The sequence below is a fragment of the Cotesia glomerata genome, linkage group LG5, assembly GCF_020080835.1.
Source record: "Cotesia glomerata isolate CgM1 linkage group LG5, MPM_Cglom_v2.3, whole genome shotgun sequence".
Lineage (NCBI taxonomy): Eukaryota > Metazoa > Arthropoda > Insecta > Hymenoptera > Braconidae > Cotesia > Cotesia glomerata.
In genome coordinates, this window is record NC_058162.1 from 2,241,875 (window position 1) to 2,269,082 (window position 27,208).

General features: G+C 27.7%; 5 protein-coding genes across 13 annotated transcripts; 2 read left to right on the forward strand and 3 right to left on the reverse strand.

Annotated features, from left to right (window-relative positions):
- The first annotated feature begins 768 nt into the window (after positions 1 to 768).
- On the forward strand, positions 769 to 3,667 carry LOC123266341 (60S ribosomal protein L18). The gene is made up of 4 exons (XM_044730573.1): positions 769 to 904; positions 1,044 to 1,130; positions 2,860 to 3,066; positions 3,327 to 3,667. The coding sequence occupies exons 1-4, from the start codon at positions 902 to 904 to the stop codon at positions 3,594 to 3,596; spliced, it is 567 nt and encodes a 188-aa protein (XP_044586508.1). The 5' UTR covers positions 769 to 901; the 3' UTR covers positions 3,597 to 3,667.
- A 245-nt stretch (positions 3,668 to 3,912) lies between these two features.
- Positions 3,913 to 8,413, reverse strand: LOC123266332 (thioredoxin domain-containing protein 3-like). Of its 5 annotated transcripts, XM_044730555.1 has the most exons (11): positions 8,325 to 8,413; positions 8,057 to 8,215; positions 6,397 to 6,511; positions 6,128 to 6,231; positions 5,975 to 6,046; positions 5,786 to 5,886; positions 5,365 to 5,710; positions 5,124 to 5,299; positions 4,785 to 4,932; positions 4,508 to 4,707; positions 3,913 to 4,222 (listed from the first exon to the last, which is right to left on the reverse strand). In XM_044730555.1, exons 3-11 carry the CDS (start codon positions 6,485 to 6,487, stop codon positions 3,994 to 3,996), a joined length of 1,467 nt encoding a protein of 488 aa, XP_044586490.1. In that variant the 5' UTR covers positions 6,488 to 6,511; positions 8,057 to 8,215; positions 8,325 to 8,413; the 3' UTR covers positions 3,913 to 3,993. The 5 variants fall into 5 exon arrangements, with proteins under 5 accessions (XP_044586490.1, XP_044586489.1, XP_044586488.1 ...); XM_044730554.1 differs by lacking the exons at positions 8,057 to 8,215; positions 8,325 to 8,413 and adding an exon at positions 6,589 to 6,973 and having other exon boundaries at positions 6,128 to 6,213; XM_044730553.1 differs by lacking the exons at positions 8,057 to 8,215; positions 8,325 to 8,413 and adding an exon at positions 6,589 to 6,970.
- Positions 8,414 to 9,422: 1,009 nt separating this feature from the next.
- Positions 9,423 to 16,208, forward strand: LOC123266321 (vacuolar protein sorting-associated protein 8 homolog). Of its 3 annotated transcripts, none has more exons than XM_044730529.1 (4): positions 9,423 to 9,540; positions 9,604 to 9,701; positions 10,861 to 14,570; positions 15,724 to 16,208. In XM_044730529.1, exons 2-4 carry the CDS (start codon positions 9,621 to 9,623, stop codon positions 16,037 to 16,039), a joined length of 4,107 nt encoding a protein of 1,368 aa, XP_044586464.1. In that variant the 5' UTR covers positions 9,423 to 9,540; positions 9,604 to 9,620; the 3' UTR covers positions 16,040 to 16,208. The 3 variants fall into 3 exon arrangements, with proteins under 3 accessions (XP_044586464.1, XP_044586465.1, XP_044586466.1); XM_044730530.1 differs by having other exon boundaries at positions 9,429 to 9,540; positions 9,601 to 9,701; XM_044730531.1 differs by lacking the exon at positions 9,423 to 9,540 and having other exon boundaries at positions 9,551 to 9,701.
- A 59-nt stretch (positions 16,209 to 16,267) lies between these two features.
- LOC123266340 lies at positions 16,268 to 18,604 on the reverse strand. Its single transcript, XM_044730572.1, has 3 exons — positions 18,440 to 18,604; positions 18,149 to 18,364; positions 16,268 to 16,783 (listed from the first exon to the last, which is right to left on the reverse strand). The coding sequence occupies exons 1-3, from the start codon at positions 18,527 to 18,529 to the stop codon at positions 16,268 to 16,270; spliced, it is 822 nt and encodes a 273-aa protein (XP_044586507.1). The 5' UTR covers positions 18,530 to 18,604.
- A 1,416-nt stretch (positions 18,605 to 20,020) lies between these two features.
- Positions 20,021 to 26,295, reverse strand: LOC123266323 (ubiquitin carboxyl-terminal hydrolase 36). 3 transcript variants are annotated; one of them, XM_044730535.1, is made up of 6 exons: positions 26,120 to 26,295; positions 24,250 to 24,820; positions 23,534 to 23,641; positions 21,630 to 23,274; positions 20,554 to 20,699; positions 20,021 to 20,467 (listed from the first exon to the last, which is right to left on the reverse strand). In XM_044730535.1, exons 2-6 carry the CDS (start codon positions 24,761 to 24,763, stop codon positions 20,124 to 20,126), a joined length of 2,757 nt encoding a protein of 918 aa, XP_044586470.1. In that variant the 5' UTR covers positions 24,764 to 24,820; positions 26,120 to 26,295; the 3' UTR covers positions 20,021 to 20,123. The 3 variants fall into 3 exon arrangements, with proteins under 3 accessions (XP_044586470.1, XP_044586471.1, XP_044586468.1); XM_044730536.1 differs by lacking the exon at positions 26,120 to 26,295 and adding an exon at positions 25,711 to 25,867 and having other exon boundaries at positions 23,534 to 23,638; XM_044730533.1 differs by lacking the exon at positions 26,120 to 26,295 and adding an exon at positions 25,711 to 25,867.
- Between the last annotated feature and the right edge of the window lie 913 nt (positions 26,296 to 27,208).

The window sequence follows — 27,208 nt, forward strand, 5'->3', positions numbered from 1 at the left end:
AAAAATTACTTGTATACAATTCAATAGCAAGATACTGAAATCAGCTGACACCTGTCAGTTTTTTTTTTGTTATTAATAATTTAGCTGTAAAAAAACTGTAATTAATTTTTAAAAAATTTGAACATAAATTATTTTATTAATATAAATTTAATCCTTTTAATTTTAATTTTAATCATTCTCAAATTTTTTAATAAAAATTCTCAATTAATCAGAAGAAAATAAACATAATTAATTGAAATAAAAATTAAATATAAACTCCAATAAATTGTAATTATCTTCTAATTTTCAATAACTCTATCTTAAATGTTTTATGATAAATATTATCCTACCAATTATCACACTAGGAAAAAAAAAAACATGTTACATAAGTTTTAAAACAAAAAAATTATCATGAGTCACGATAATTATTCGAAATAATTATCATTTATAATTGATGATTTTTCCTTAAATTCCTTGTAAAGTGTTATATATATCTACTGAAATAAAGTTGGAAAAATATATATCTCTCATGGTCAGAGGAAGCAAGATCGTGATTACAAACTATTATTAAATTAAATATATCACAAGATATTAAACGATAATTGGAAAAAAGTCACGAACATCCTACTGATCTTATAAATGCTTAATTACAAATAAAAAAAAATTAGAGTTTATTAATTGTAAAAAATTTTTACCTACTTAAAATTATAAAAAATTATTTCAATAATAAAAAATAATTACTTATTAAAAAGTTATGAAAAAAATTAATTTGGCGCGTTAATTTGTAAACAAAAATTAAGTAACAACAATCACGTACAGAGCGCGCTTGTGTATTTTCCTGTTTCCCTTCTCCCTAGATTTTTGTGTCCACGCGGTTCGTGACCGAGCATTCTCTCTTTCATCGTACAGCCCCGCTGTTAAAATGGTAAAAATCTGTTTCTTAAATAATTTGTATCAATATCGACAAACATCCAAGCACTAATGTATTGTTAATCAAATTATGTGCATTAAAAGTGTGAAAAATATGATTGTGAAATGTTCTAATTAATTATTTTTATTTATAGGGTATCGACATTAACCATAAAAATGATCGCAAGGTTCGCCGAGTTGAGCCAAAATCTCAGGATATTTACTTGCGTCTTCTCGTCAAGGTAATTTTAATGTTTATAATTTATAATAATATCAAAATTAAAAATAAATCTTTATTTCACTGTCTAAAAATAATCTTCAAATTGTGTAATTGTTACTTTTATTTTTATTGATTAAGTGAATAACAATTTGGAGGTTAAGACTGTAAAGCATGTCAGCCTTTTAATTACATATGATATTTAAATTGAGAAATATGTGACAATTTTTAATTTTTTTTTTTTCTTTAACAAATTTCAGTAAGAAAAAATCAATATTTACAAGCTCCAAAAAAAATATAAATGCAATTTTTTTTATGAAAATGAAGTTAGACATTTGAAAATTTTTTTTTGAAAAAATTTCAATTAAACAATTAAAAAAAAAATTTCACATGTAAAAAACTTGAAAAACTATAAGTGCAATTTTTTTAGAATATCTTCTTAGGGCCAGTTTTTCAATCCGGGATAAAATTTTATCCGAGGTAAAAGTACTGCCATTATGATAAAAAAAATAAATTATTCAGCACAGTGATATTGCCTACGAGTAATTCTCCTTGAATTCAGTCACTTATTTTGAATTAAAATAAATAAACATTAGCCACATGTCACAGAAATATTCACCTCCAACTGTGACAACTTCCTGATTGTAAATAAATAAAATAAAAAGTAGGAACACGGATGACCCGGAAGGAGATTCCTGTAACTTCCCGCTAATTTCATACTTAAGCGCTTGAAATTGCACTTGTAATGTTGTTGAGCTCTTCAAGCTCCAAATTAAAATTTATGTATTATTTTGAGCTTTATGAGCTCAAAGAGGTAGCTGTTCTTTGCTTTTGAGCCCTTCGAGTTCATATCTTGCGTTTGACATATCTATTATTAATTTATAATTGTGTTAATTAATTTAAAATAATCTAAATGACACAATAAGAGGTTATTATTATTTTTATGATATATTTATTTATTTTTATTTAAATAAACGACCAAACTCATGGAGAACTAATTGAGAGCAATATCACGTCGCTGAATTATTTATTTTTTTTTTTATTTTATTGGCGGTACTTTTATCTCGGATAAAATTTTATCCCGGATTGAAAAACTGGCCCTTAGTAATTTAATAAATAAAAAAAATTTTAAATTATTAGACGTCTGCTAACTTCAGTGTCATATTTTATTTTTAATTTTCTAAACCTTGATTATTTTTAAATAAAAATCAAAAAATTGTCAAATATCTGGTAATTTAAATGTCATACTTTTTAATAATGTGTCTAAGACACTTGTTAGTTTTAAGATAAATTTTTAAAATTTAATTGCAATTTATTAATTGCTAAATTTTGCGAACCGCACTCTGTGTCAGTTGCTCAATCAAACTGGTCCAATTTGAACGTTCGCTATAAGAAATTCAGCTTTCCTATTCTGGTCTGAGTATTTTAGCAAAGATCATTTATATTAGCTGATACAATATATAAAATGTATTAATTTTTTATTTAGGGTAAAAGACCCCATTATTGATGAGGATCCAATTACTGACACTTTCTTTGATTTTGGTACTTATTTAATTAATGAAATCATTAATTTATATTATGAATATATTATTTCTAATCTTTAAGATTTTTAGATCAAAAAAATTTTTAATCTTTATTTCAAGTAGAACATTTTTTGATTAAAAAAAAAAAGTGCTACTATGGGGTCTTTTACCTTATTTATTTTTTTGTTCTAAATAAAACTAATTGATTTTTTCTTTTTCTAATTATAATAGTTATATCGTTACTTGGCAAGACGTAGCGAAGCCAAATTCAACAGGATTATCCTGAAGCGTCTGTTTATGAGTAAAATCAACAGACCACCAATTTCATTGGCTCGTATTGTCAGATTTATGAAGAAACCCAACCGTGAAGGATGCATTGCAGTCATTGTTGGTACTGTTACTGACGACGCTAGAATTTTCGAATGCCCGAAAATGACAGTAAGTCCATTTATATATTTAAATTTGTTTATTATAATTTTAATAAATAAATAAAAGACAATTTATTTAAATTTATATATTTAATATATTTGAATTTTATGTTCATGGTAATTTATATTTATTTATTTATTTATTATATACATCATACGCCAATCGGCATTATACAAAAAAGTTTTCATGTAATTTAGAGAAAAAAGAAAATTATAATAGAGAAAAAAAAAGAAAAAAATGATATTGATGATGTTAAAATTTTAATCTAGGTATGCGCTCTCCGAGTCACTGCTAAAGCACGTGGACGCATCCTCAAGGCCGGAGGCGAGGTGATAACTTTTGACGAATTGGCGATCAAAGCGCCTACTGGTAAAAACACCGTTCTTATGCAAGGACGTCGTACTGCTAGGGAAGCTAATAAACATTTCGGACCGGCTCCTGGTGTTCCGCACTCGCACACAAAACCATTGGTGCGTTCAAAGGGTAGGAAGTTTGAGAGAGCTCGTGGACGTAGGCGCAGCTGTGGATACAAGAAGTAAACAGTGTACTCTGCTTGGTATATCAGTGTTATTACTTTACTTCTTTCGCTGAATAAATAATTGAACGATAATTTTATACTTATTTATTATTTGATTTTGTTTTATTTTCCTACAGAGTATTTTAAATTATTATTTAAAAAAAAAACTATAGTAAAATAAAAGACTTAGTTATTGACACTTTCAATTTAATTCTAATTAAAAAAAATAGAATGTTCGAAAAAAAATTAATTATCTTGAAATTGATAATCCAAAAAATTATATTTATTAATTTATTAGTTGATTTTTTTTTTTAATTAAAATAAAATTGCAAGTGTCAATAACTGGGTCTTTTACCGTATTACATTATTAAATTACAATTAGTTTTTAACATATTATTATTATAATTATATTAAGCCATCTATCCATTAGCATTTTCCGCTGATTGTCCTCCACTTTGTCCGTCCAGATCTTCCGGTTTTTCTTCATCATCAGATTGATCATCAGCAGGAATTATATCTGGGAAATATAATTTTGATTCTTCGATAGCTATGTCGGGATTTTCACTAACATGGTACGGACCGATCCCCGCAAATGTTAGAAAAGCTTCCGAGCCTATTTTTTTGACTACGCAAACATAAGTCTCGTATCTAAAATATTAGTATATACTAAAAATATTAATTTTTACTAAAAAATTTACAATAATTAAGATAATGTAAATGACACTGAAATTAGCAGACACTTAACGATTTTATTATTTTTCTTGAAGAATAAACAAGGCGTAAAAAATTATTTTAAAAAATTTCATTTATAATTTTTAAAAGCTCTGAAATATGATATTTTTTAAATAATTGTTTTTGTGATAAATTAATTTATTAAAAAATTATTAGATGTCTTTCAATTTCAGTGTCATTAATGTAACAACATTAATATACCCAGTTTTTTCTTCGACTTTTTCTTCATATTCGTCAATACTTGTCGCAATAAGTTTAGCTTCAGGTGGTTTATCTCTTTCAAAAATACCAAAATGAACAACTTCAGATTCTTGCATTTCTAAAACAACTTTTAATTCATTTTTTCTAGTACTATCAAATTTGAAGACTATAATTGGTGTTGCATCTGTTTTGTCTTCATACTAAAATTTTTTTTACAAAAAACAATTTTTTTTTTTTTTATAAATTAAACGTGAAAATATAAATTATTAATACTTACAGGAAAAGTAGTATCTAAATATTTTTTAAATATCGTTTTGAAGACTATAATTTTATTCATAAAATTTGGCGGAGCCCAAACAACAGGAAAAATAAAACTATCTTTGCCGAGAGGAATAAATGCTGGCTTATTATGACGTTCTGCGAAACTTTATAAAAAATTTTTTATAATTATCAATTTATTATTAGTATTATTATTTATTTATTTATCAAGGACATGTAAAGATTCCTTGCGGCCCTTCAAAATAAATACAAAATTTTTTATTCAATAAATTATTGTGTAAAGAAATATTTAATAATAATAATAAATGCAAAAATAATTGATAAATTCAATGCGCACCATCCTTCCTGATATTGATCAGATAATTTAGGTAAAATTGGCTCGCCAAATAGTAAATTTAATAAACTTTCTTCTGTACTTAACTCCGTATCATTTTTGACAATTTTTACCCGCATGAACATACACTTTCCATCCATCAAAAGTTGCTTAACATCCGGGGTTATTTCCCAATTCGACTAAAACATTTGATGCAAGTATTAGGATAAAATAATAATTAATCAATAAATTATTTTTGTAATACCTCAGCAAGAATTTTTGAAATCATTTCTTCATTTAAATGTTTACGTAACTCTTGTTCAACTGTGAAATAAACTGGAAGAACATTTTCAATTAAATCTACGTATGGTAAGCTCGATTTTTTATCTCGCTTGTGACCGTCTTCGTCTTTAAAGACCCACGGATAAAGTATCAAACACGTTTGATTTTTCAAGCAAGTCGTCAAATGATTCAACTCAGCTTCATATCTAGCTTTTATTTGATGCTCTTTTTGGGCTTTTTTAGCAGCTTCTTTAGCTAGACGCTTTTCTTCAAGTACTTTCAGACGATTTTCTTCTTCTGGGCTTGTATCGCTCACTTCAATACAAAATCTGAAAAATGAAATTTTAATATTGTTAATAATAGATTATAAATAATTAAAATTAATTTTTTTATTTTAAATTTACTCATGAGGCTCATTGTTTTTAACTCGCTGAATTTCATCGGTCAACATTTTTTGTAATTCCGGACAGTAAGCGCCAAACATTAAATTTATCATTTTGCCGTTCTGTGTGTGCATAAATATTTTTTAAAAATAATTACAAATTACTTAAATATTAATTAATTAATAATTAAAATTAGATATGGATGATTACATGAATAAACATCCACGTTGGTTCACTTTTACCTCGGAATCGTGCAAGATCAGTAATATTATCACATTTTGCCTGTAAATAATTATTGTTAAATTTTAATAATTTTTATTTTTTAAAAGTTACATAAAAAAAGTCTTTTTTTTTTATTTTTACCGTCGCATAGCTTAATGAGTCACCGCCAATTTCCATTTTTATTTTTTTTAAAATGCTCACCATTCCAGTGCATGGTCCACTCCAATCTGAATAAACATCTACAACTTTAAATTATTTTTATTAATTTATTTATTAATATTAAATTTATTTTAATTAATTAATTTAGTATTTTAGTATTTATTTATTAAAAATTTAATAATAAAAATTTATTTTTATTAATAATTATATTTTTTATATCTCTGTTGATTTAAAAATTAATATAAAATTACCTACAAGACCTTTTCGTTCCAAAATTTTAGCCCATTCATCATCATTACTAACTTCAGTCTGCAAAGCTGCCGGTGCATTTTTCTTTGCCATTCTTCTGGTCTTATTAAGACCTCCCTAAAGAAAGAAAAACAATAAAATTATTAATATTAATTTAAAATATTATGAAAAAAAAAACTTAATTTAACAATTACTCGTTTTTTAGCCAACATGATAATTATTTATCTAAAAATTAAATTCTCAATGATTGGAAAAGATGCTGAAAGACAAAAAAGAAGACGATAGGTAAAAAAAATTCTGAAGACAATAAAGAAGAACTTTTATCACAGAGGAGTCTCAAGTAAGAAGATTGAGAGTAAACTGCGGAATTGTCGCTTGTCTTATTGCGGTTGTGCTTGAGCTTTTTAGCGTGTTCTGGGATAGGAGTCGTGGGGACTTGGAGCAAGGCACGCGACGTCGCGTAGATAAATATTAGTATTTATACGATTTCTTCATTTCACTTGCTTTTTATTATTATTATTAGTATTAGCTATTTAGTTGTACCAGAAATCGAACAACACGCCAGGATAATTACAGTGAACTTGAGGAAAAAAAACTCTAAGTATAAAACTGAAAAAAAAAGTAATAAAGTTTGAGCTATTATTTCTTCTATTATTATCTTGATTTATAATCGAATTTTTATAAATAATCATTCTTTATTTATTTTTATTACATTATTATATTTGAGATATCAATGAAGTTCAATATAGTCTTAAAAAATAAAAAAATGATCAAATTATTATTATTAAATTAAATTTTGACTCTTTTTAAATATATTAATTTAATAACAAAATAAATAATAATTTGCAGAGTTTTGGAGCGTTATTATAATTATTTTTAATTTATTATAAAATCTTTTCTTCTTTAAAAAAGTAAAAAAGCAAAAGAAAAATTAAAGCCTTAACTTTCTTAATTAATTTGAAACTTAGTTATCATTAATTATCATTTTTATTTCTTCTTTTTAATCCAATTTATGTTTTACAACTTTCAACAATTTTTTTTTTCTTAAGATAGTTAAGGATTTTATTAGCATAGTTTGTAAACTTTATGTGATAGTTAAATTTAATGATACTGGAATAATTAGACTATTAAAAGTTTTTTCTTCTTCAATAATTGAATAAATAGTTGATAAACAAATAAACAATTAATTCATTGAGAAAAAAAAATGAAGATTTCTTCTACTCTCATTCAATTTAAAGACTTTATTTCAATATTTTGATTATTAATAAGAAGAATAGCTAATCAATAGATTTAAGTATTTATAAATGTATGAACATATAGAAGTATATGGATGTAATTTATTTGGACTGCATGCTGCAATGATATTCGTGACACTGTATAATATATATAATATTTACTACTGGCAGTAGTCTGCTAATAATAATGACAATCATTATACACGCTATAATTTATTCAAATAACTGAATAAATGCTAGCAGAAATGTATGTATACATAACATGAACATAAATTCTTGTTGAATGTTCATTATTATACCAAATTACGGGTAAAATTATCTAATTGCAACAGTATAATAATGATAATTATTAAATGAAAGGATTAAAAATTATTTGACGTGTTAAACGTCCGTAAGAAAAAGAGTAATTATTATTTTTAATAAATACCTTTTAAAGTTACAATCAAAAAAATTTTACGATATTATAATTGTAATTATGAATGAATTTATTTAGAATTTTGCCTCGGTGACTTTGATGTAGATAAATGAAACGTTGTTGCGTTGCCTGGGATACTACATCATGTTACAGATGACATAAGGATTTATTCTAGAAAAAAAGATTTTTGAATAATGTTTGATAAAATAAAAAATTAATTTTTATCGCTTATAGACATTTTTTAAAAGAAGAATTAAAAAAAAAAAAATCATTTTTTTACCTTAAATATCCACGCTTAATCAAATACAGTTAATTTTCAATAATACTAAAGTTAGCAGACATTTTTGATTATTTTATAATTTATTAAATTGAAACTAAAAAATATTTTTAAAAAATTGCATTTATAGTTTTTCAAGTTTTTTACAAATGAAATTTTTTTTTTAATTTTTTTGTAACAACTTATTCAATAAAAAAACATTCCAAAAATTTTCAAATGCCGGCTAATTTAATTATCATTGATTTTTACGGTAAATCTAAAGTTCTTGCTTCGAATTCAGGCTGCGGTCTTGTTTAATAATAATAAAATGTCAAAAAATTTTTTTTATATGAATTAATCATTTTTAATTTTCTTTTCTTCTGATAAAAATAAATTCATAATTTTATAATAATAAAGTTAGCCGACATTTTTTATTTTTTAATATTGTTTAATTTATTAAATTAGAACTAAAAAAAATTTTTTTTTAATTTCACTTACAATTTTTGAAATTTTTAACGAATGAAATTTAAAAAAAAAATTTTTTTGTAATGATTTTTTCAATAAAAAAAATTCTAAAAAACTTTAAATGTCGGCTAACTTTGTTGTCATCATAATTTTTAATATTCTTAACTTAATCAAACATATCCACTCTTATAATTTAGATGAAAAATATGAAAATATACACAATTAGACAAACTATTCGTAACGTGATTGGTCAAATATATCATAAGTATGAAAATATAAATAATTCCATACTAAATTCACACGCGCGCTTGCGCGCGCAACGTATACTAGTATTATATATTATAATAATAAATTAAAAATTTATAAATAATTTCTGTCGGTAAAGTAAGTTTTTTCACTATACTTTCAAAGGAACTCCGTAGATGAAGACTATACCGCCATCTTTGAACTTCCACCGACTATATTTACATCCACATGTCAAATGAGAGGTATACATTGTCACTATTATTATTATCAAAATATAAAATAATGTCATTTAACCGAACCAAAACCAAACAAAATGATAAAAAAGTATATTGTTAAAATTTTACAATTATATCAAATTAATCATGATTAATAAGAATGATAACAGTAATATTTAATTGGAAAAAATAATTTTTTTTTATATGAAAAATAATGTTTTTAACAAATCACTTTATTAATTTTTATATCTATAAACTGTCATAATATTAATAATAATAACAACAAAGATAGTGATAATCTGACGTATTTGTATGTGAGTAAAAAGTAATTAAATAATTGTTGATAAAAAATGTTAATAATAAAATATTAAAAGTAGATGAAAACTAAAAAAAAATGGCTGAAAATGGATTTGAATCAGAGATTGGATCCCAAGAGAATCTCGCGGCTGAAGCAATTAATCTTGACATTGATGAGGTAATTAATAAAATAATTTATTAATTCATTAATAAATAAATATGACATTAAAGTTAGCAGTCACTTGATCATTTTTTAATTTTTTTAACAAACAAATTTTTTTCAAAAGATTATTGCATTTTTTATTTTTTAAAATTTCTTGTCAATTTTTTTTTATAATATTTTTTGCAATAATTTATCTGTTAAGAAAATTCTAAAAATTATTAAATATCTGCTAAATTAATTTATCAGATATTTGATAATTTTAAGAATTTTTTTAAACAAATAAATTATGGCAAAAAAAAAAGTAGAAAAAAAATTGGGGTTGCAGTCAACTATTTAGATTGACAACATTCCGAATTAATAAATTACTAGAACTTAGAAAGTAAATATTAAATGTAATTTAAAATAATTAATTTTAAAAATTTTTAAATTCCGAAAAATATAGTCTTAAATAAAGAAAAAACTAAAGCTATATTAATAGAATTTTTCAAAGTCACAAAGTCTCAATAAATTAAAAAACATAACAACAAAAATTTGTACGCCAAAATGAATGAACAGACGAACACTCACTTAGCCGAAAAATGTAAATAATTTTATATTTAGATTAGAAATTTTTTTAAATTAATTTTAAATTAATTGATTTTTTTAATTCATTTACAAGCATGTATATAAAACACTCAAATTTCATGCTTGTAAAGGTGGACCATCTACGAAAAATTTCCAATTTTTTGGATGAGTAATTTTCGGCCGAATCATTATTCGGAAAGATGAGTATTCGGATGAATATACGTCGGAACGAACCTTTTTCGAAATCAAATTAATTTGAACTCTTGAGGAATATAAGATTTAGATTTACTTATATTCGATAACCCGGTGTTTTATAATTTACAAAATTGTTTTTCGGCTGGTATTCTATTTAAGCTAATGTATTTTATAAACTTTGAATGTAGCGGAATTTAAAATTTTCTAGAATTTTAATAATTCAGAATGTTGTCGATCTGACTGGTTGACCGCAACCCAAAAATTGACATGTAGAAATTTAGAAAATTAAAAAATGCAATTTTTTAAAAATAATTTTTTGGAAAAAATTTATTTATTAAAAAAAATTAAAAAATGGTTCAGTGACTGCTAACTTTAATGTAATAATTAATTTTCATAAATAAATAAAAAATTCCAGTTGGACGACACTGAATATGCAATACCAGCAGTGGACAAGCTACCCTCGTTAGAAAGTATCCTAACAGAGCCAGACTGTGCTTCTCTCTCCGGAACGGAGCTCGATATAAATTCAGCAGTAGCCTCCTCCTCATCCGCCTTAGGACCCTCAACAAACCTTCTCGGCCCAGACCCAATAGACGGAAGTGAAACAACAAGTATCGGGAGTTTACTATCCCTAAACTCCCTAAACAAACCCCAGACAAGAAACCCTGAATTCCCACTATCAGGCGTGATATTAAAGCACGCAATAATGCGAGGCATAACATCTCAAATAAAGTCAGCAAGTGAAAAGGTAAACGGCGGCCTAGCGAGTGCAGTAGCAGCTGGTGGAGACATGCTAGTAATAGGAACCAGCCACGGCTTAATTTTAGCCTTCGACTCAAAGCAAACCTTGCGTTGGTGCAACCAAGAAGCCAGACACCAGGGCTCAGTTTCAGCTCTAGGATTTAATCACGACGGAAGTAGACTACTAGCTGGCTTCGCAAGAGGACATATTTTGATGATAGACAGCAGCGGAGGGAAAGTCTTGAGAGTCCTAACTGAAGTCCACCCACCCGGAACAGCTGTCTTGCACGTTAAGTTCACGGATTTACCAACCCTGGCTCTTTGCAGCGACAGCGGAGGCTCTGTCTTTGAATTAACCTTCACCAGGACAATGGGGGTCAGAGGTTGCGACAGTAAATGCTTATTTAGCGGCTCAAGAGGAGAAGTTTGCACACTAGAGCCTCTTTTATTAAATAATTTACCAAGACATCCCTTAAAAAGTTACATTCTAGTAGCTTTAGCAACTCTCTCAAAAGTAATAGTAGTTTGCATCAGACCCAGGATAAGAGTCGTGCTAACTCACCCGCTCCTAGGCCCAGCCACAGCGCCTCCTCAAGTCTCCTGGCAGTTAGTAGTGATCCAAGCGCCCGATGCTTCAAGAGTAATCGACCCAGTACTTGCACTCGCCCGAGAATCAACAGTACATTTTTACCAAGTCTGCTCAGAAGCAGGCTCCCGAGTAAGATTATCTCCTCTCCGCAGGATAACACTGTCCTACATAATAAGTAACTTAAGATGGCTGAATACTAGATCCTTAGCAATCCTAGACACTCAAGAGCGGCTTCATTTACTTGATGTAAGAACCCAGGAAGACTTAGAGACAATCGACATGAGCCCAGTGGGGATTTCTTACTCTTCAAGTCACTTTAAGGGACTTTCTACAGGCGGAAATGTCTCTAAAGCAATGGCGTTAGCAGGAGAACGCGCTTCTTATAATACAGTAATAACTTACGGAAGTCAGCTGCTTCTTTTGGGGACTCGGAGGCTTCATATTGTTTTTATAAGGACCTGGTCTGAAAGATTGAGGTACCTGACTCTTGAAAAAAGATTCCCTGAGGCGCTAGCTCTAGGCTTGGCTTTTTATCAGGATAAAGGGAAAGCTGTTGTGGGGCTAAGTGGGCTTAAAAAAGTTAGGAAGCGCATGACTTTTATTAAAACGAGTCAAGTTCTTATGCAGTATATGCAAGAGCTTAATAAATTACCAGCAACTATTTCTTCTTCTGAAACTCCAGCAACTACAGAAACTACAACTAGTAACACTAGTAGCAGCAGTAGCAGCAGCAGTAATATAAATCCTAGTGATAGTATTTTTTCCAACAACAACAACAATAATAACAATAATAACGCAGAAAATGAAATAATTTCAACTTGCGTTGACTACGCAGTGCAATTAGAAAACACTCACTTATTATTCGGCCCACTTTGGGACTTAGTTTGTGACAATACCCTCCTAAAAGGTTACTTTTTACGTGCATTAGAAACACCATTATTAGACGGAAGTCTTCCACCGAGATTGCCTCCGTTAATTGCCCAGCAATTGGTAACTTTGTATGAAAAAGAGCAGAGGTTTGAGTCACTGCAAACAATAATTGTTTTATTGGACATCGACTGCTTGGATATGCACCAAGTAACTACTGTTTGCCGCGAGAGGTGTCTCTGGGAGGCGTTGATACACCTCCAGACAGTTGCACTAGGTGACTATACTGCGCCAGTGCACCAATTAATGCCAGTCTTGCAGAATTATTTAAAGGGAGATGAATTTTCTTCAGCTTTGTCAAGAGAGTGTATCAAACTCGGGAATGCTTTGTTGGTCTATGCAAGCTGCTGCTTAGCAGGTAGAGGATTTCCCCGAGGAGATTTACCAGAAGGACAGCCTCCGCGTGCAAAAGCTCAAATTCTAGCTGCGTTACTATCTCAGCACTCTAGTCTAGCAGCGGATAGCGAAAGACAGTATCCTTATTTACGTACTTTGTTAAAGTTTGACGCGAGAGGATTTTTGGATGTTATTTCAATGGCGTTTCAGGAGCCGGAGTTTAAAACTGAAATGGGTTATCGGCAACGTCAGCGGCTTATTGATATTTTATTGACTATTGTGGTTCCTTCTACGCCTCCTAGTCCGCAAAGTCAGGATTATTTAGATGAGAAAAAAAAATCACCGGTTTTGGTTTTTATTGCGAACCAAGTTGCTAATACAAATGTTACTTTGGAGTTTAATATTTTGAAGCAGCTTGTTGAATTATTGTGCACGGAAAGTTTGAGTAGTAAAATTGTAAGGGACCAAAAATTAGAGCGGGAAAATGCGGTGCTGCAATTAATTTATGCGCATAAGTTAAATGGAATTACGGATAATATTTTGCTGAATTTAGCGCAGCGGGTTAATTATTACAGAATTGCGGAGGTGATTTACACTGCTAGGGATGATTGGACGTCTGTTTGTAAGTGTTTTATAGCTGATTGCTATCGACAGCATCAAGTTTGGTCCTGGTTGGAAAAACTTTCCACAACTGGTTTTATTAAAGTTGTTCTTGATAATATTCCGGCTTTGGTTGATATTGATGTTGATAGAATAGCTGGTTTAATTGCAAAAAGAATTCCTGGGAAGGTTGATAAAATTATTGAAAGATTGAAAAATGATCCGAGTCTTGAATATTCGCTTTTATTGGCGCTGTTTTTAATTAATCAATATAATGATGAGGAGATGGGTAAAGTTGAGTTGGCTACTCAGCAATTGGAGAGATTGTTGGAGCTTATGTGTCAGTATGACCCAGGAAGGGTTGTTGGTCATATGAATGGAGCTCATGGCTGTAGGCTGGATCAAGCTTTGGTTATTGTTGAGAAAAGTCGACACCAGGAAGCTCTGGCGCTGATGTATGAAAAAATGGGAAATTTTCAGGAAGCTTTTGAGCTGTTGTCTGGAATTTTGAAGGAAAAATTGAGAGATTTTTGTGAGAGTAGTGATTGTGGGAAAAGTGAGGAAGATATTGTGGCTGCTACGATTAATGTTTCGGGATTATGTAGGAGGTCTGCGGGGAATTTGGACTGGATGCCGCTTGTTGAAACTGTTTTAAAGTCGTATGATTTGGAGAGTGATAAGAATGATAAGTTGGAAAATTTAAGGGGGAAATTGTTGAAGATTGTTCTTGAGGCGCTTAGTGGGACTAATGCTTTGTCAATTGTCCTGGAGAGGATTTTGAAACATCCTTTGGCTACTTCAGGGACTGTGGGGGATATTAGACAGTTGCTCACGGGAGTATTGACTCATTCGAGATACGAACAAATTTTGGTGGAGAAAACTGCTAAGTTGGTCAGTTTGGAGTTACATGAGTCGTTAAAAAAAACTCTTAGGTATGTAGAAATTTTGGTTTTTATTAATTGGTAATCATTTTTATTTAAGGTAGAAGGTGCAGTTATTGCAATTTTATTCTAATTTAAAAAATAAAAAAAAAATTAACTAGTAAATTAATAAATACTAGCAAATGGCAGTCACTTCGTGACTGCCGAGAATTAAGAGGTATAATGAATAAAGTTTTGGTTAATTGAATAATGATTTTTGTTAAATTGCAATGTACTTTCTTGAATACTGACGTTTTTAAAGATATAAGCTCATCCTGATGTTACATTCATCAAGAGCTTTCATTTGAGTACCCACATGCATTTTTATATATTTTTCATATATATAATATATAAATATATATAATATATATAAATATATGAAAAATTGATGTGGGTACTCAAATTAAAGCTCTCGGTGATCGTAACGTCAGAATGAGTTTATATCCTTAAAAATGTCAATAGTTCACAAGATACAAGGTCATTTGTTAATTATTGATAATTTTAAAGATGTAAGCTCATTCTGATATTACACTCATCAAGAGCTTTCATTTGAGTACCCACATCAGTTTTTCATATATTTTATATATATTATATATGTATATATGAAAAATATATCAAAATGCATGTGGGTACTCAAATGAAAGCTTTTGATGAGTGTAACATCAGGATTAGCTTATATCTTTAAAAATATCAATAATTAACAAATGACCTTGTTTCTTGTGAACTATTAACATTTTTAAAGATGTAAGCTCATCCTGATGTTACGCTCATCAAAAGCTTTCATTTGAGTACCCACATCAATTTTTCATATATTTTTCATATATACATATATAATATATATAAAATATATGAAAAATTGATGTGAGTACTCAAATGGAAGGTCTCGATGAATGTAACATCAGGGTGAGCTTATATCTTTTAAAATTTCAATATTTCACAAGATATGTCATTTCTTAATTATGGATCCACTAAATTTCACTAAAAAAACAGATTTTATCATATAACTATCCTGAAGACAAAATTTTTCTTATTCTATTAATATAGATAATTTTTTAATTATAAATTTTAAGATAATTGATTTTTTTAGAACATTTTATTTTTTTAATTAAAATGAAATTGCAAGTGTCAATAACTGGGTTTTATATTTATTTTTTTTTTATTTTAGAGATGCAGGAAGAGCGTGTGCCAGTGCCTGCATAGTTTGTCCAGTTTGTCGACAAATTCTCAGTCAGTGTACAGATTACACGGTATTTTTCGGCTGCGGACATGGATTTCATTCTCAATGTTTAGGAGAGACAAAATTGTGCTACAAATGCTTAACTGATAAAGGTTGGGCACCTGTTGCTACTAATTATACGCCCGAATCAAGAGCCCCTCCTGAAAGACCACCAATACTACCGCCGATGTTCATGCGCCGCCGTGATTTGACTCTTAAACTTGGTGCACCAACTGTTTTACCAAATCTCGAAGGTATTTTTTAAAGTCTAGTCTTTTTGTTACAAAAGTCACACTATTATTATAATTAATAATATTTTTCTTCTGCTAAAAAAAAAAAACAAAAAAAAAAAATTATGTAAAAATTATTTCTGTTATATTATTGATAATTGTAAAGTTTCATTTCAATAAATGATAACAATCATATTGAACAAACAAAACTTTAAATAAAAAAATTTATTATATTAATATTTAAAGAACATAAATTAAAGTTTTTAATTAAATAATGGTAAATGCTGTAAACTTTTTAATTGCGTCCTACGATTGTTATTTTTTGTTATAAATACCGGTTTTTTAGGAGCGTTTTCTTTTAGAATAAACTCGGGATTTACTGGCTCCCATCCAAGAAGCTCACCAGTAAGAAGTTGATATAAAAATTTAAATACCTCACTGTCATTATTATCAGAATAATTATAAGATAATAAATTATTAGAGAGTGAAAATTCTTCAATTAAATTCTTAAGTTGTTGTAAATTGTAATTCATTTTGGAGATCATCAAGTACTGCTGAACTTTTTCGTCACATCCCTCTAGAAGACTAAGTAATTTATTTAATTCACTGCAGTAAATATGCCCTTTAGTTACATATTCCTGGTCATATATAGACTCTCCAAGTTGAAGATAAATTTCGGCAGTACTGACTTGGTTTTTTATTTCATACAGAAGCGATGTTAATGCGACTCCATAAGCAGTTCGGCTGGCAACGGAATAAGTTGCGTATTCATCACTTATCTGTAAAAAATAATACAAGTTAATTATTTATTTTAATAATAGATAGTTAAGTAAATTTAAAAATAGCTATGTAACAGCCGTGACTTGAGAACTATAAGTAAATAAAATTTTGCTTCTTTAAAGAATTAATTTTGTTAAATTGCACTGTAATTTCTTAAATATTGACCTTTTTAAAGATATAAGCTCATCCCGATGTTACACTCATCGAGAGCTATCATTTGAGTACCCACATGCATTTTTATATATTTTTCATATATACATATACTAGGGTGCGTCAAAATTTAATCTTCGAAAGCAACCTTTTAAAATTGTAATTTTGAGTTTCGTTTTTACCAGGAGCTGTATTTGGGCATTTCCTAATATATTTTGGCGTGTCACGATTTATTTGATATTCACAGAATTTTTTAACAGGAGCTTCGTGTGGCCAAATTTTTAAATTTTTAAATTCCAGAAAAAATGCTTAAACAAAACTCCAGTTAAAAAAGTATGTGATTATCAAATAAATCCTGACACATCAAAATATCTCAAGAAATGCCCAAACCTAACTCCTGCTAAAAACGGAACTCAAAATTCCAATTCTAAAAGGTTGCTTTTAGAGATTAAATTTTGACGCACCCTGACATATACATAATATATATAAATATATGAAAAATTGATGTGGGTACTCAAATTAAAGGTCTTGATCAGTGTAACATCGGGATGAGCTTATATCTTTAAAAATGTCAATATTTCCCAAGATAAAAGGTAATTTCTTAATTATTGATATTTTTAAATATATAAGCTCATCCCGATGTTATACTCATAAAAAGCTTTCATTTGAGTACCCACATACATTTTTGATATATTTTTCATATATACACATATATAATGTATATGAAATATATGAAAAATTGATGTGGGTACTCAAATGAAAGGTCTCGATGAGTGTAACATCGGGATGAGCTTATTTCTTTAAAAATATCAATAGTTCACAAGATACAAGGTCATTTCGTAATTATGTTAAATTACACTATACTTTCTTAACTATTGACATTTTTAAAGATATAAGCTCATCCCGATGTTACACTTATCAAGAGCTTTCATTTGAGTACCCACATGCATTTTGATATATTTTTCATATATACATATATATATAAAATATATAAATATATGAAAAATTGATGTGGGTACTCAAATGAAAGGTCTCAATGAGTGTAATGTCAGGATGAGCTCAGATCTTCAAAAATGTCAATAGTTCACAAGATACAAGGTAGTTTCTTAATTATAGATCCACTAAATTTGACTCAAAAAAGCCGATTTTATCATGTGATTATCTTGGAGACAAAATTTTGTTTATTCTCTTAATAATTAATATAAATTACCTACTTGTTTATTATTAAACTCCCAGGATTGATAAATGTGTTTGACAAATTCAGTTATTTTATTTTTCATTTCCATGTTTAGTTGCTGCTCGGCCAAACTACTCAACGATTGTAAATTAGTATTTAAATAATTATTATTCTCTTTGAAAAATTGAAGATTCTTATCAAATTTGGAGTCAATCAAATTGCAATGACGAATTTCTGCCCTTAAAATCTCCAACTGTAGTATGTATAAAAAAAAATATTTTTTTTTAATATTTTACAATAAATTAGAGCAATAAAAAAATTTTCTTACATTTTTTACGAGCGTTTCTATCAAAGTTTGTTGATCCGAAATAACAATTACGTCTTCAGGGACATATTCTATTTGTTCTAGCTCTTCCATCCTAGGAAATAAATTATTAATAAAAATGACAGACTGAAGGAAATAAAAACATAAAAACAAAAGCAAAACAAATGACAATCGTTAACATTTTAAAAACAAAAAATGTCATTTATTTAATTTATTTTAATGATTTTAGCAATTAAAATAAAAATCACAAATATTGACAATTTTTTTAACAAATAAATATTAATAATTCTTATTTTAAGTAAACATAATAACAATAATGTATACTTAAAAATTATAATTATTGGAGCTAGACGATTAATAAATCGTAATATAATTGTTCTTACAATTAATTTTTAACAATTATTATTTTTTTTTATTTTTACTAATATTAATTTATTCTGAATATCAAAACAAGGGAATATTTTTTTTCCATAAGTAAATATGAATAAAAAAAAATGTACATATAGAAATTAATAAGTATATATAATAAAAAATTAGGAAAAATTTTACAAACAGTTATAATCTAATAAAAAATAATTAGCTGCAATGGATAACATCAAGCTCGAGTTTTAATTTTATAGAGCTCAATAACATTTCTTCATAATTCAAATACCTTTATGTTATTTTTAATAAATAATTAATTATTAATTAATTTTTAAATAAATTAATTATTAATTAATTTTTTAATAAATTAATTATTTAATTTTTAAACAAATTAATTATTAATTAATTTTTAAATAAATTAATTATTAATTAATTTTTTAATAAATTAATTATTTAATTTTTAAACAAATTTTTTATTTTAAATAATTTTTAATTATTCATGCATATAATAAATTATGCACAATTATTTATATACTAAAATGTGCACATATTTTATTAAAAAAAAAAAAATAAATAATTTGTAAAAATCCAATTTAAAACATCCAAGTGTAAATTACAAATTATTTTTATTTTTAACTATCATAATAATATATCAGCTTCACGAATAAGTATGATTAATTCTAAATAACAAAATCGCATACATTTTTTTTTTTTTTTTTTTTTTTTTACTTATATACATTACGGAAAAAATTCAGTTCTTGTAAGGAGTTAATATTATATTTTATACAAGGAAATTTAAATTGCCTTTAAAAAATGTAAATAAAATTAAAAGACAAAAAGGGTTCGAAGATTCGAAATAATAAAGGACGGATTAATATTCACTAAATTACCCCGAAAAAAAAAATAAAAACTTTAGTTTTTAATTTTATTTTATATAATATTATTCCTTACATATATACTGAAATTATTTAATAATAATAACTAGTTTGATAAAATAGTGTGATGAGATTAATAATAATAATAATAATTACATCAATTGAATACAATAGTAAAATTATATTTAATACAAATAATAATTATTTAAATGACGTTCTGGAACTTATTTTTCTTAATTTTAATAAATTGTATTTTCATAATTTCAATTCATACTTTTAACTAATTAAAATATGTCTAATGCTTGTAAAATGCAATATGTCCTTTCACAATTAATTTCCAGCAATATCGCTTAAACCTCACTGGCTATTTAATAGTTATTAATAATAATAATAATGATGATAATAATAATGTTAAATTAATATTTCATTAAATTAAATCCTATTGCATTCTACCTACGATGATAGTGATCACGATGATTATTATGATATCTATGTCGGTAATTTCCGTGACCCTGTCGATTATAACTCGAATTATTATTATTATTATTATTATAGTATCGTCGATAATTTCCGCCGCCGTTAGATCGGTTCCAGGATTTTCCATTGTGATACTCTTGGAAAGGATTGTATCCCGGATTCGAGCGGCTCTCGTATTCTCGATGACTTTTTACTTTTTTCGTTCTTCCTCTGTCCATTTCTTCATCGTCAGCGTTGAAATGACGCTTACGTTCTTCACGTCGTTCGTTGTCTATTTCACGATCCATCTGTGTTCTGGAGCCGTTCCAGGTTGTAACTGTTTAATAAAATTACAAAATTTATTAAGACTCAATCCATAAGTATTCATAAGAATTATTTAATTTTTTTTTAATATAAATTTACCTGAACTGGATCCGTAACCACGATGTGACATCTTATAAAGATGCGATACTGTGTCGGAACGATTAGTTCCGTTGAAATTTCGTGGTGCTGCTGCACTGGGTGTTGAATTGTTGTTGGATGTGTGATTTGATTTTTTATTCTCTTCCCTGTAAATAATAATAATAATAATGCATTAGAAAATACTCTATCTCTAGATACATAATTAAGAAATGACCTTGTATTTTGTGAACTAATAACATTTTTACAGATATAAGCTCATCCCGATGTTACACTCATCGAGACCTTTCATTTGAGTACCCACATCAATTTTTCATATATTTTATATATATGTATATATGAAAAATATATCAAAAATGCATGTGGGTACTCAAATGAAAGCTCTTGATGAGTGTAACAACATAATGAGCTTACATCTTTAAAAATATCAATAATTAAAAAATAACCTTCTATCTTGTCAACTATTGACATTTTTAAAGATATAAGCTCATCCTGACATTATAATCATCGAGACTTTTCATTTGAGTACCCACATCAATTTTTCATATATTTTATATATTTATATATATGTATATATAAAAAATATATCAAAAATGCATGTGGGTACTCAAATGAAAGCTCTCGATGAGTGTAACATCGAGATGAGCTTATATCTTTAAAAACATCAATAATGAAAAAAGTGCAGTGCAATTTAACATAATTAAGAAATTACCTTGTATTCTTGCGAACTACTGTCATTTTTAAAGATATAAGTTCACCCCGACATTACACTTATCGAGACCTTTCATTTGAGTACCCACATCAATTTTTCATATATTTATATATATTATATAAATGTATATATGAAAAATATATCAAAAATGCATGTGGGTACTCAAATGAAAGCTCTTGACGAGTGTAACATCGGGATGAGCTTATATATCTTTAAAAACTTCAATATTTAAAAAAGTACAGTGCAATTTAACTAAAGTCATTACTTAATAAAGCAAAATTTCATATATTTATAGTTCACACGTCACATAGTGACTGCAGGTAGCTAGTAATCATAATAATAAACTGAAAAATAAATAAAAACTTACTTGTTATTATCAGTGACAGACCAACCATTGGGTGTAGCTCCCGAAGTCGGAGAAGGGGCATCTTTGGAAACTTCCCAACCGCTAATACTACTCGCAGCTTTAGTAGGAATTTTATCTTCTAAATTACTATTGACTTTAATTCGAATTGGTTGATGGCATTTATCTTTCCCATTAGTTTCCGATAATTTACCATTATTATTCTCAATTTTACCATTTTGATATCTCTGACCAGCAGAATTATTACTATTATTATTATTATTATTATTAGCATTATTATTGGTATTATTGTTGCCATTACTATTATTATTTAAACTATTGTTATTGCTTGCGGATCCATTAGATGTAAGACTAGGAATTGGTAAAGATTTTTGCGGAATCGTATTAACAGTTTTAAGTGTCTTGAAATCTGTTTTTATAGCTGTGGGTATTTTATTATCCGACTTTGTTACACCATTAGAGACACTGGTTGAAGATTTAGTGGAAGTATTTGGATTACAATTATTATTTTTGGAATTATCTTCTTCATCACTAGAGCCATCATACGGTACCAAACTATTGCCATTATTATTACCATTAGCAACTTTTCCATTTTTAATTTGCATTACAAGTCTCGGCTGATTTTTTTCAGCTGAAATTTTTGGCAGTAATGGTCCAATAAAATTAGAATTTTTCTGAGAGGTGGATTTTTGTTCAAGTAATTTTGATGGCGGTAATTGCGGTCCAATAATTGCGGATGAAAAAGACGAAGATGGAGAAGGTGAAGCGTCAGAGTCTCTAATTATTTTATTACAAGAACCATTTGATTTAATAACTCCATTAGCAGAAGCAGCAAGCCCGGAAGTTGATGGCTTAGGACTTGAAGATTTTAAAGAGCAACTGTTTGAAAATGTCGCTAAATTAGACAGTCCATTGGACTTAACATTCTGTGGCAGTTGATTATTAATAGCCGGACTTTCCATTTCAAAAATCATAATATAAGCATTGGTATTAAAAACATTTGAAATATTTATCGAACGAACGCACGAATCGTCAAAGGAATAATATTGACCAGACGATACTTGTGCAACAGCAGTGTAATGTCCACATCCAACAGATGGTCCCATGTGGGTTATAATCGACATTAATTTGTAATTAAGCTTCCGTGGAGGCTCTCCAGGTTCGCGCCACAAATAAGGTCCCATATTTACAGTCTGTTTGAAACCTATGTGACGTGATATTTTATTACCGAGAACGCTAAAACGCTTCAATTGAACACAGAGTACTTTTGGTGGTTGCTCCAAGCTAAATTGTTTTGTAGCTGGTACTCGTTTTTTACATGCTTCGCATTTGTAGTCATTGTTGTCCAGCTCCTCGCGGCTAAAGTAACTAGACAGTGCCTCGTCTAGCGTGTTAGCTTTGCGGATGTCTACCAATAAGTCTTGAAAATGTTGGAAAGTTGTTGAAACATGCTGGCATTTAAGACACTTTACTTCAGTACGAATGTAACCACCGAAAATTTGATTTATCGGGGTCGTTTCTTTTGAATAACTATCTAATTTTGTCGCTTTGTGACGCTGCAAATATGCACGCTCCATTCCTTCGAGTAAGTAACGTAAAAATTCATGAGCATCTTCTTGTTGTCCTGGGACCATAGTCCGACAAATTACTAAAAAAATAATAGATACTTGTACTGAAGAAAAAAAAAAAAAATCTTGTGTGGATTGTAAATTTTTTTGGCTCAAAAAAATATTAAGGAAGATTGAAAATTTATTGAGTGAAAAAGTTTCTTGAGCCAGGAAATTTTTTTGAGCCACGAAAATTTTTTTGTGCTCCAAAATAACTTTTGTCTTGCTTAAAGTTTTCTTGGCACAAGTTTGTTTTTCTGTGTGGTATTATAATGGTAAATTTACGTATAAAAAACTTACATTTTAATTTATTATAAATATAAAATGGTTTAATAGCATTGCCGGATTTTTCATGACTAAATTGAAGAGTTTTTGCCATTGCACATGTAAGACACTCTCCCCCGCCTGCTAGAAAAAAATTTTATTAATAAAATTCTTGATAATTATCTATAAGTGGGATCAAACTAATTTTGGGCCATATCTAGGTGAAAAATTACATTTTTTAATTTTTTTTTATTCTGCTTGTTTTTACAGCATTTATGATAAAAAATTTCGTGAAAGAAAAAAATAAAGATTTCGATAGCTTTTTTGCCTTCAAAAGTTGGAAAAAATTTTGGCTTTCATGTTTTTGGATAAAATTTCTATTTTATCTTTTTTTGATATATTTTGTTTTTTTGAAAAATACATGAAAAATCGAACAATTTAAAAAAATAGTTGAATATCACAATTTCTAAAAAATTTATAAATTTTATTGAAAATTTGTTAAAATTGTAATAATCAACTTTTTCTTTAACCCTTACCGGCCACACCTCACCCTGCCCCATAAGGACTACATGTAATTAGTCACCCCGTGTGGCCGGTAAGGGTTAAATTGTCCATTTTTTATGTATTTAAAAAAAATATATCAATAAAATCAAATAGAAATTTCGTTCAAAAAAATGATTGACCCCACTTGTAAATATTTACCTAAAATTATTAGTAATAGTAATAATAATAATAATAACAACAAAATATACCATTTTGTTCACACTTAGAATTGTGATGAGTGTCAGTAAGTAGCCAATTAACAAGAGCAGGTACGTGAAAAAGTGCTTGAAGTGTGCTGTTCAAATAACACGTGTTTCCAACATTTATCAACCCGGAACCAACAGGAAATGATTTATCCCAACCTAGGGTAACTTTTTCCGGTTGATAGAGCGTAGTTTTTGGCTCTGGCAAGGAAGGCCTTGTCATTTTATTAATTTGTTCGTTTTTCTTACGAGCTGTATTAGATCCTGTATTATTATCCGACTGATGATTATTAATGTTTGAATTTGGGAGATTTAATACAATGTACTTGGCTTTAAGTTGGTCTAAAACTATTGATTTGTAACCATCTGTTTCTTCATATTGAACTTCACTTTGTAAAATTCTTGACGCACCGCTAGTTAATGAGATAGTAATATCCTCAGTGGAGGACTTTGATTGACCGACCTCCAATGAGTGTCGGAGTGCAGCCGCTACCGGATCACATACGCTCACAGCAGGCATACCTTATTGTGTATACCCTTTTCCCTATTATATTCCAAATATCTCCAATATCTCGATCTGAAAAATAAATTTATTATAATTATTAATATCAGTTATTTTATTAAATAAAAATAATTTTTATCACACGATATTGAGATAAATGCATGATAAATTTAGCAGATATTTAATAATTTTAAAATAAATAAATTATGACAAAAAAAAAATAGAAAAAAAAAATAGAAAAAAAATTGAGATGTAGAAATTTCAAAAAATTAAAAATGCAATTTTTTTAAATTATTTTGTGGAACAAATTTTTTTGTTAAAAAAAATTTTTTAAATTCTCTAGTAACTGCTAACTTTAATGTTATTATTTAATGAAAATTAATTTAGCATATTTTTAATAATTTTTAGAATCTTTCAACAAATAAATTTTGGCAAAAAAAAAAATAAAAAAAATTGATGTAGAAATTTTAAAAAATTAAAAATGCAATTTTTTAAAAATAATTTTTTGGAACAAATTTTTTTGTTTAAAAAATTTTTTAGTGACTGCTAATTTTAATGAAAATTAATTTAGCATATTTTTAAAAATTTTTTAACAAATAAATTATGACAAAAAAAATTAACATGTAGAAATTTCAAAAAATTAAAAATGCAATTTTTTAAAACTAATTTTCTAGAGGAAATTTTTTTGTTAAAAAAAAATTAAAAAATTCTTTAGTGACTGTTACCTTTAATGTCATTATTTAATGAAAATTAATTAAACATATTTTTAATAATTTTCATCATTTTTTAACAAATAAATTATGGCAAAAAAAAAATATATAAAAAATTGATGTAGAAATTTTAAAAAATAAAAAATGCAATTTTTTAAAAATAATTTTTTGGAACAAATTTTTTTGTTAAAAAAAAATAAAAAAATTCTCTAGTCTGCTAACTTTAATGTTATGATAAATGCTCCATTTGTTTACCTCAAATTTAATTGTCGTAATTATTAACTTAGCCATAATTGCCGAATTTACATTTAATACTAGTAAATTTAAATATTATTATCTTCATTAAACTATACACTTTATATCAATTATTATAAAATATATGTACATGTATATATAGTTATAGACATACACATACACGTATCCACATATATACTTATATGTGCATATGTAAGTATATATATTTGTAAAAAAAATTCAAATATAAAATGTCAATAATTGTTATAAAAAAATGTAAAAATAAAAACCGGATTAAACAACACTAAATAACAACCGCAGTAGCACAATACAGAATCGGGCGCGTGTCGGCCTTAGCACACGGGGCAGAGCATATAATTGTGAAGTATAACTTGAGCGGGAATTTCACCCGTCAGTCGGCAAGACTCACCCTTTATAACTATTTTTTTAATAATAATATTGTAAACAAATTACACACTTTATCTAATATTTTTACACGCTATTAAATACATTACTATAGTGCTAAATCAAAATTCTTCTTGTGATAAAACGAAGCACTCTGCTATACCATGATGGCGACTGATGGCGGCCATCTTCCTTATCCGGCTTTGTGGATTGTGCTGCTGCACCGAAAACTACACAGAGTGACATCTTGTGGAGTGATTAGGGAAACTTGCATAGATGGCGTAGTTGTTTTATTCTTTGATCTTGTTTTAAAAACGATCTTTATAACGAATTTTATAAATAAAAGTAATGATGTTACAATACGTTATCGGTAGTAACCGAATATTTACAATAATTTGGTTTACGTTAATACACAATAAACAATAATGAGAATAAATTGTTGGATTTTCTGAGCAAAAATAAATTCCAGTTACAAACTTTTAGTTTTATATTTTAGATATTTAGTTCTTAGAAATATTTATTTTAGAAAAATAATGTATTTCCTTTTATTAGTTTTTAAATGTGAAAAACACATTTAAGGCACATTTGTGCAGCTAGAATAAGAAAGCCTGTATAGACTTGATTTTATGACTATATATATATAATATAGATATATATAATATATATATATATATATATATATATATATATATATATATATATATATATATATATATATAGTTATATAATATAGGTATAATATATTCAATATAACTGTCCTTATAATTTTTTGACACATCTACAAGTGGAATTTTTTATAATTATTTATTTGTTGAGAAAAAAAAACCGAAAAATCATCATATGTCAGCTGACTTCAGTATCATAATTTCAAGGCTCAAATTAAAATATTTTTTCTTTATAAAAAATTTTTTTGAATTAATTATCAAGATTTTGAAATAATAACCCTGATAGCCACAGTTTCAGACCAACCAAGTTGGTGTCAGATAGTTGCCACCAACTTAGCGACAACTTGCGGTCAACTTCCGAATTTGTAACTGTTGGCGCCAAGTTGGCTACAAGTTTCTGAGAAAAAAGAGACCAATCTACTGCCGCAATATGTCGCCAAATTTCTTGA

Excerpts from the sequence above, each read along its gene's own strand:
- LOC123266341 (XM_044730573.1), top strand. Across the intron at positions 1,131-2,859 it reads ACTTGCGTCTTCTCGTCAAG|TTATATCGTTACTTGGCAAG; the intron begins GTAATTTTAATG and ends TAATTATAATAG. Across the intron at positions 3,067-3,326 it reads TCGAATGCCCGAAAATGACA|GTATGCGCTCTCCGAGTCAC; the intron begins GTAAGTCCATTT and ends ATTTTAATCTAG.
- LOC123266332 (XM_044730553.1), bottom strand. Across the intron at positions 5,887-5,974 it reads CAACGTGGATGTTTATTCAT|AACGGCAAAATGATAAATTT; the intron begins GTAATCATCCAT and ends ATGCACACACAG. Across the intron at positions 4,223-4,507 it reads AAAGTCGAAGAAAAAACTGG|ATACGAGACTTATGTTTGCG; the intron begins GTATATTAATGT and ends CTAATATTTTAG.
- LOC123266321 (XM_044730529.1), top strand. The coding sequence starts at position 9,621 with ATGGCTGAAAATGGATTTGAATCAGAGATTGGATCCCAAGAGAATCTC. Across the intron at positions 9,702-10,860 it reads TTAATCTTGACATTGATGAG|TTGGACGACACTGAATATGC; the intron begins GTAATTAATAAA and ends AAAAAATTCCAG. Across the intron at positions 14,571-15,723 it reads TCGTTAAAAAAAACTCTTAG|AGATGCAGGAAGAGCGTGTG; the intron begins GTATGTAGAAAT and ends TTTTTATTTTAG.
- LOC123266340 (XM_044730572.1), bottom strand. The coding sequence starts at position 18,529 with ATGGAAGAGCTAGAACAAATAGAATATGTCCCTGAAGACGTAATTGTT. Across the intron at positions 18,365-18,439 it reads TAGAAACGCTCGTAAAAAAT|TTGGAGATTTTAAGGGCAGA; the intron begins GTAAGAAAATTT and ends TACATACTACAG. Across the intron at positions 16,784-18,148 it reads GGGAGTTTAATAATAAACAA|ATAAGTGATGAATACGCAAC; the intron begins GTAGGTAATTTA and ends TATTTTTTACAG.
- LOC123266323 (XM_044730535.1), bottom strand. The coding sequence starts at position 24,763 with ATGCCTGCTGTGAGCGTATGTGATCCGGTAGCGGCTGCACTCCGACAC. Across the intron at positions 23,642-24,249 it reads TTCTAAGTGTGAACAAAATG|CAGGCGGGGGAGAGTGTCTT; the intron begins GTATATTTTGTT and ends ATTTTTTTCTAG. Across the intron at positions 23,275-23,533 it reads TATTTATAATAAATTAAAAT|TAATTTGTCGGACTATGGTC; the intron begins GTAAGTTTTTTA and ends TTATTTTTTTAG.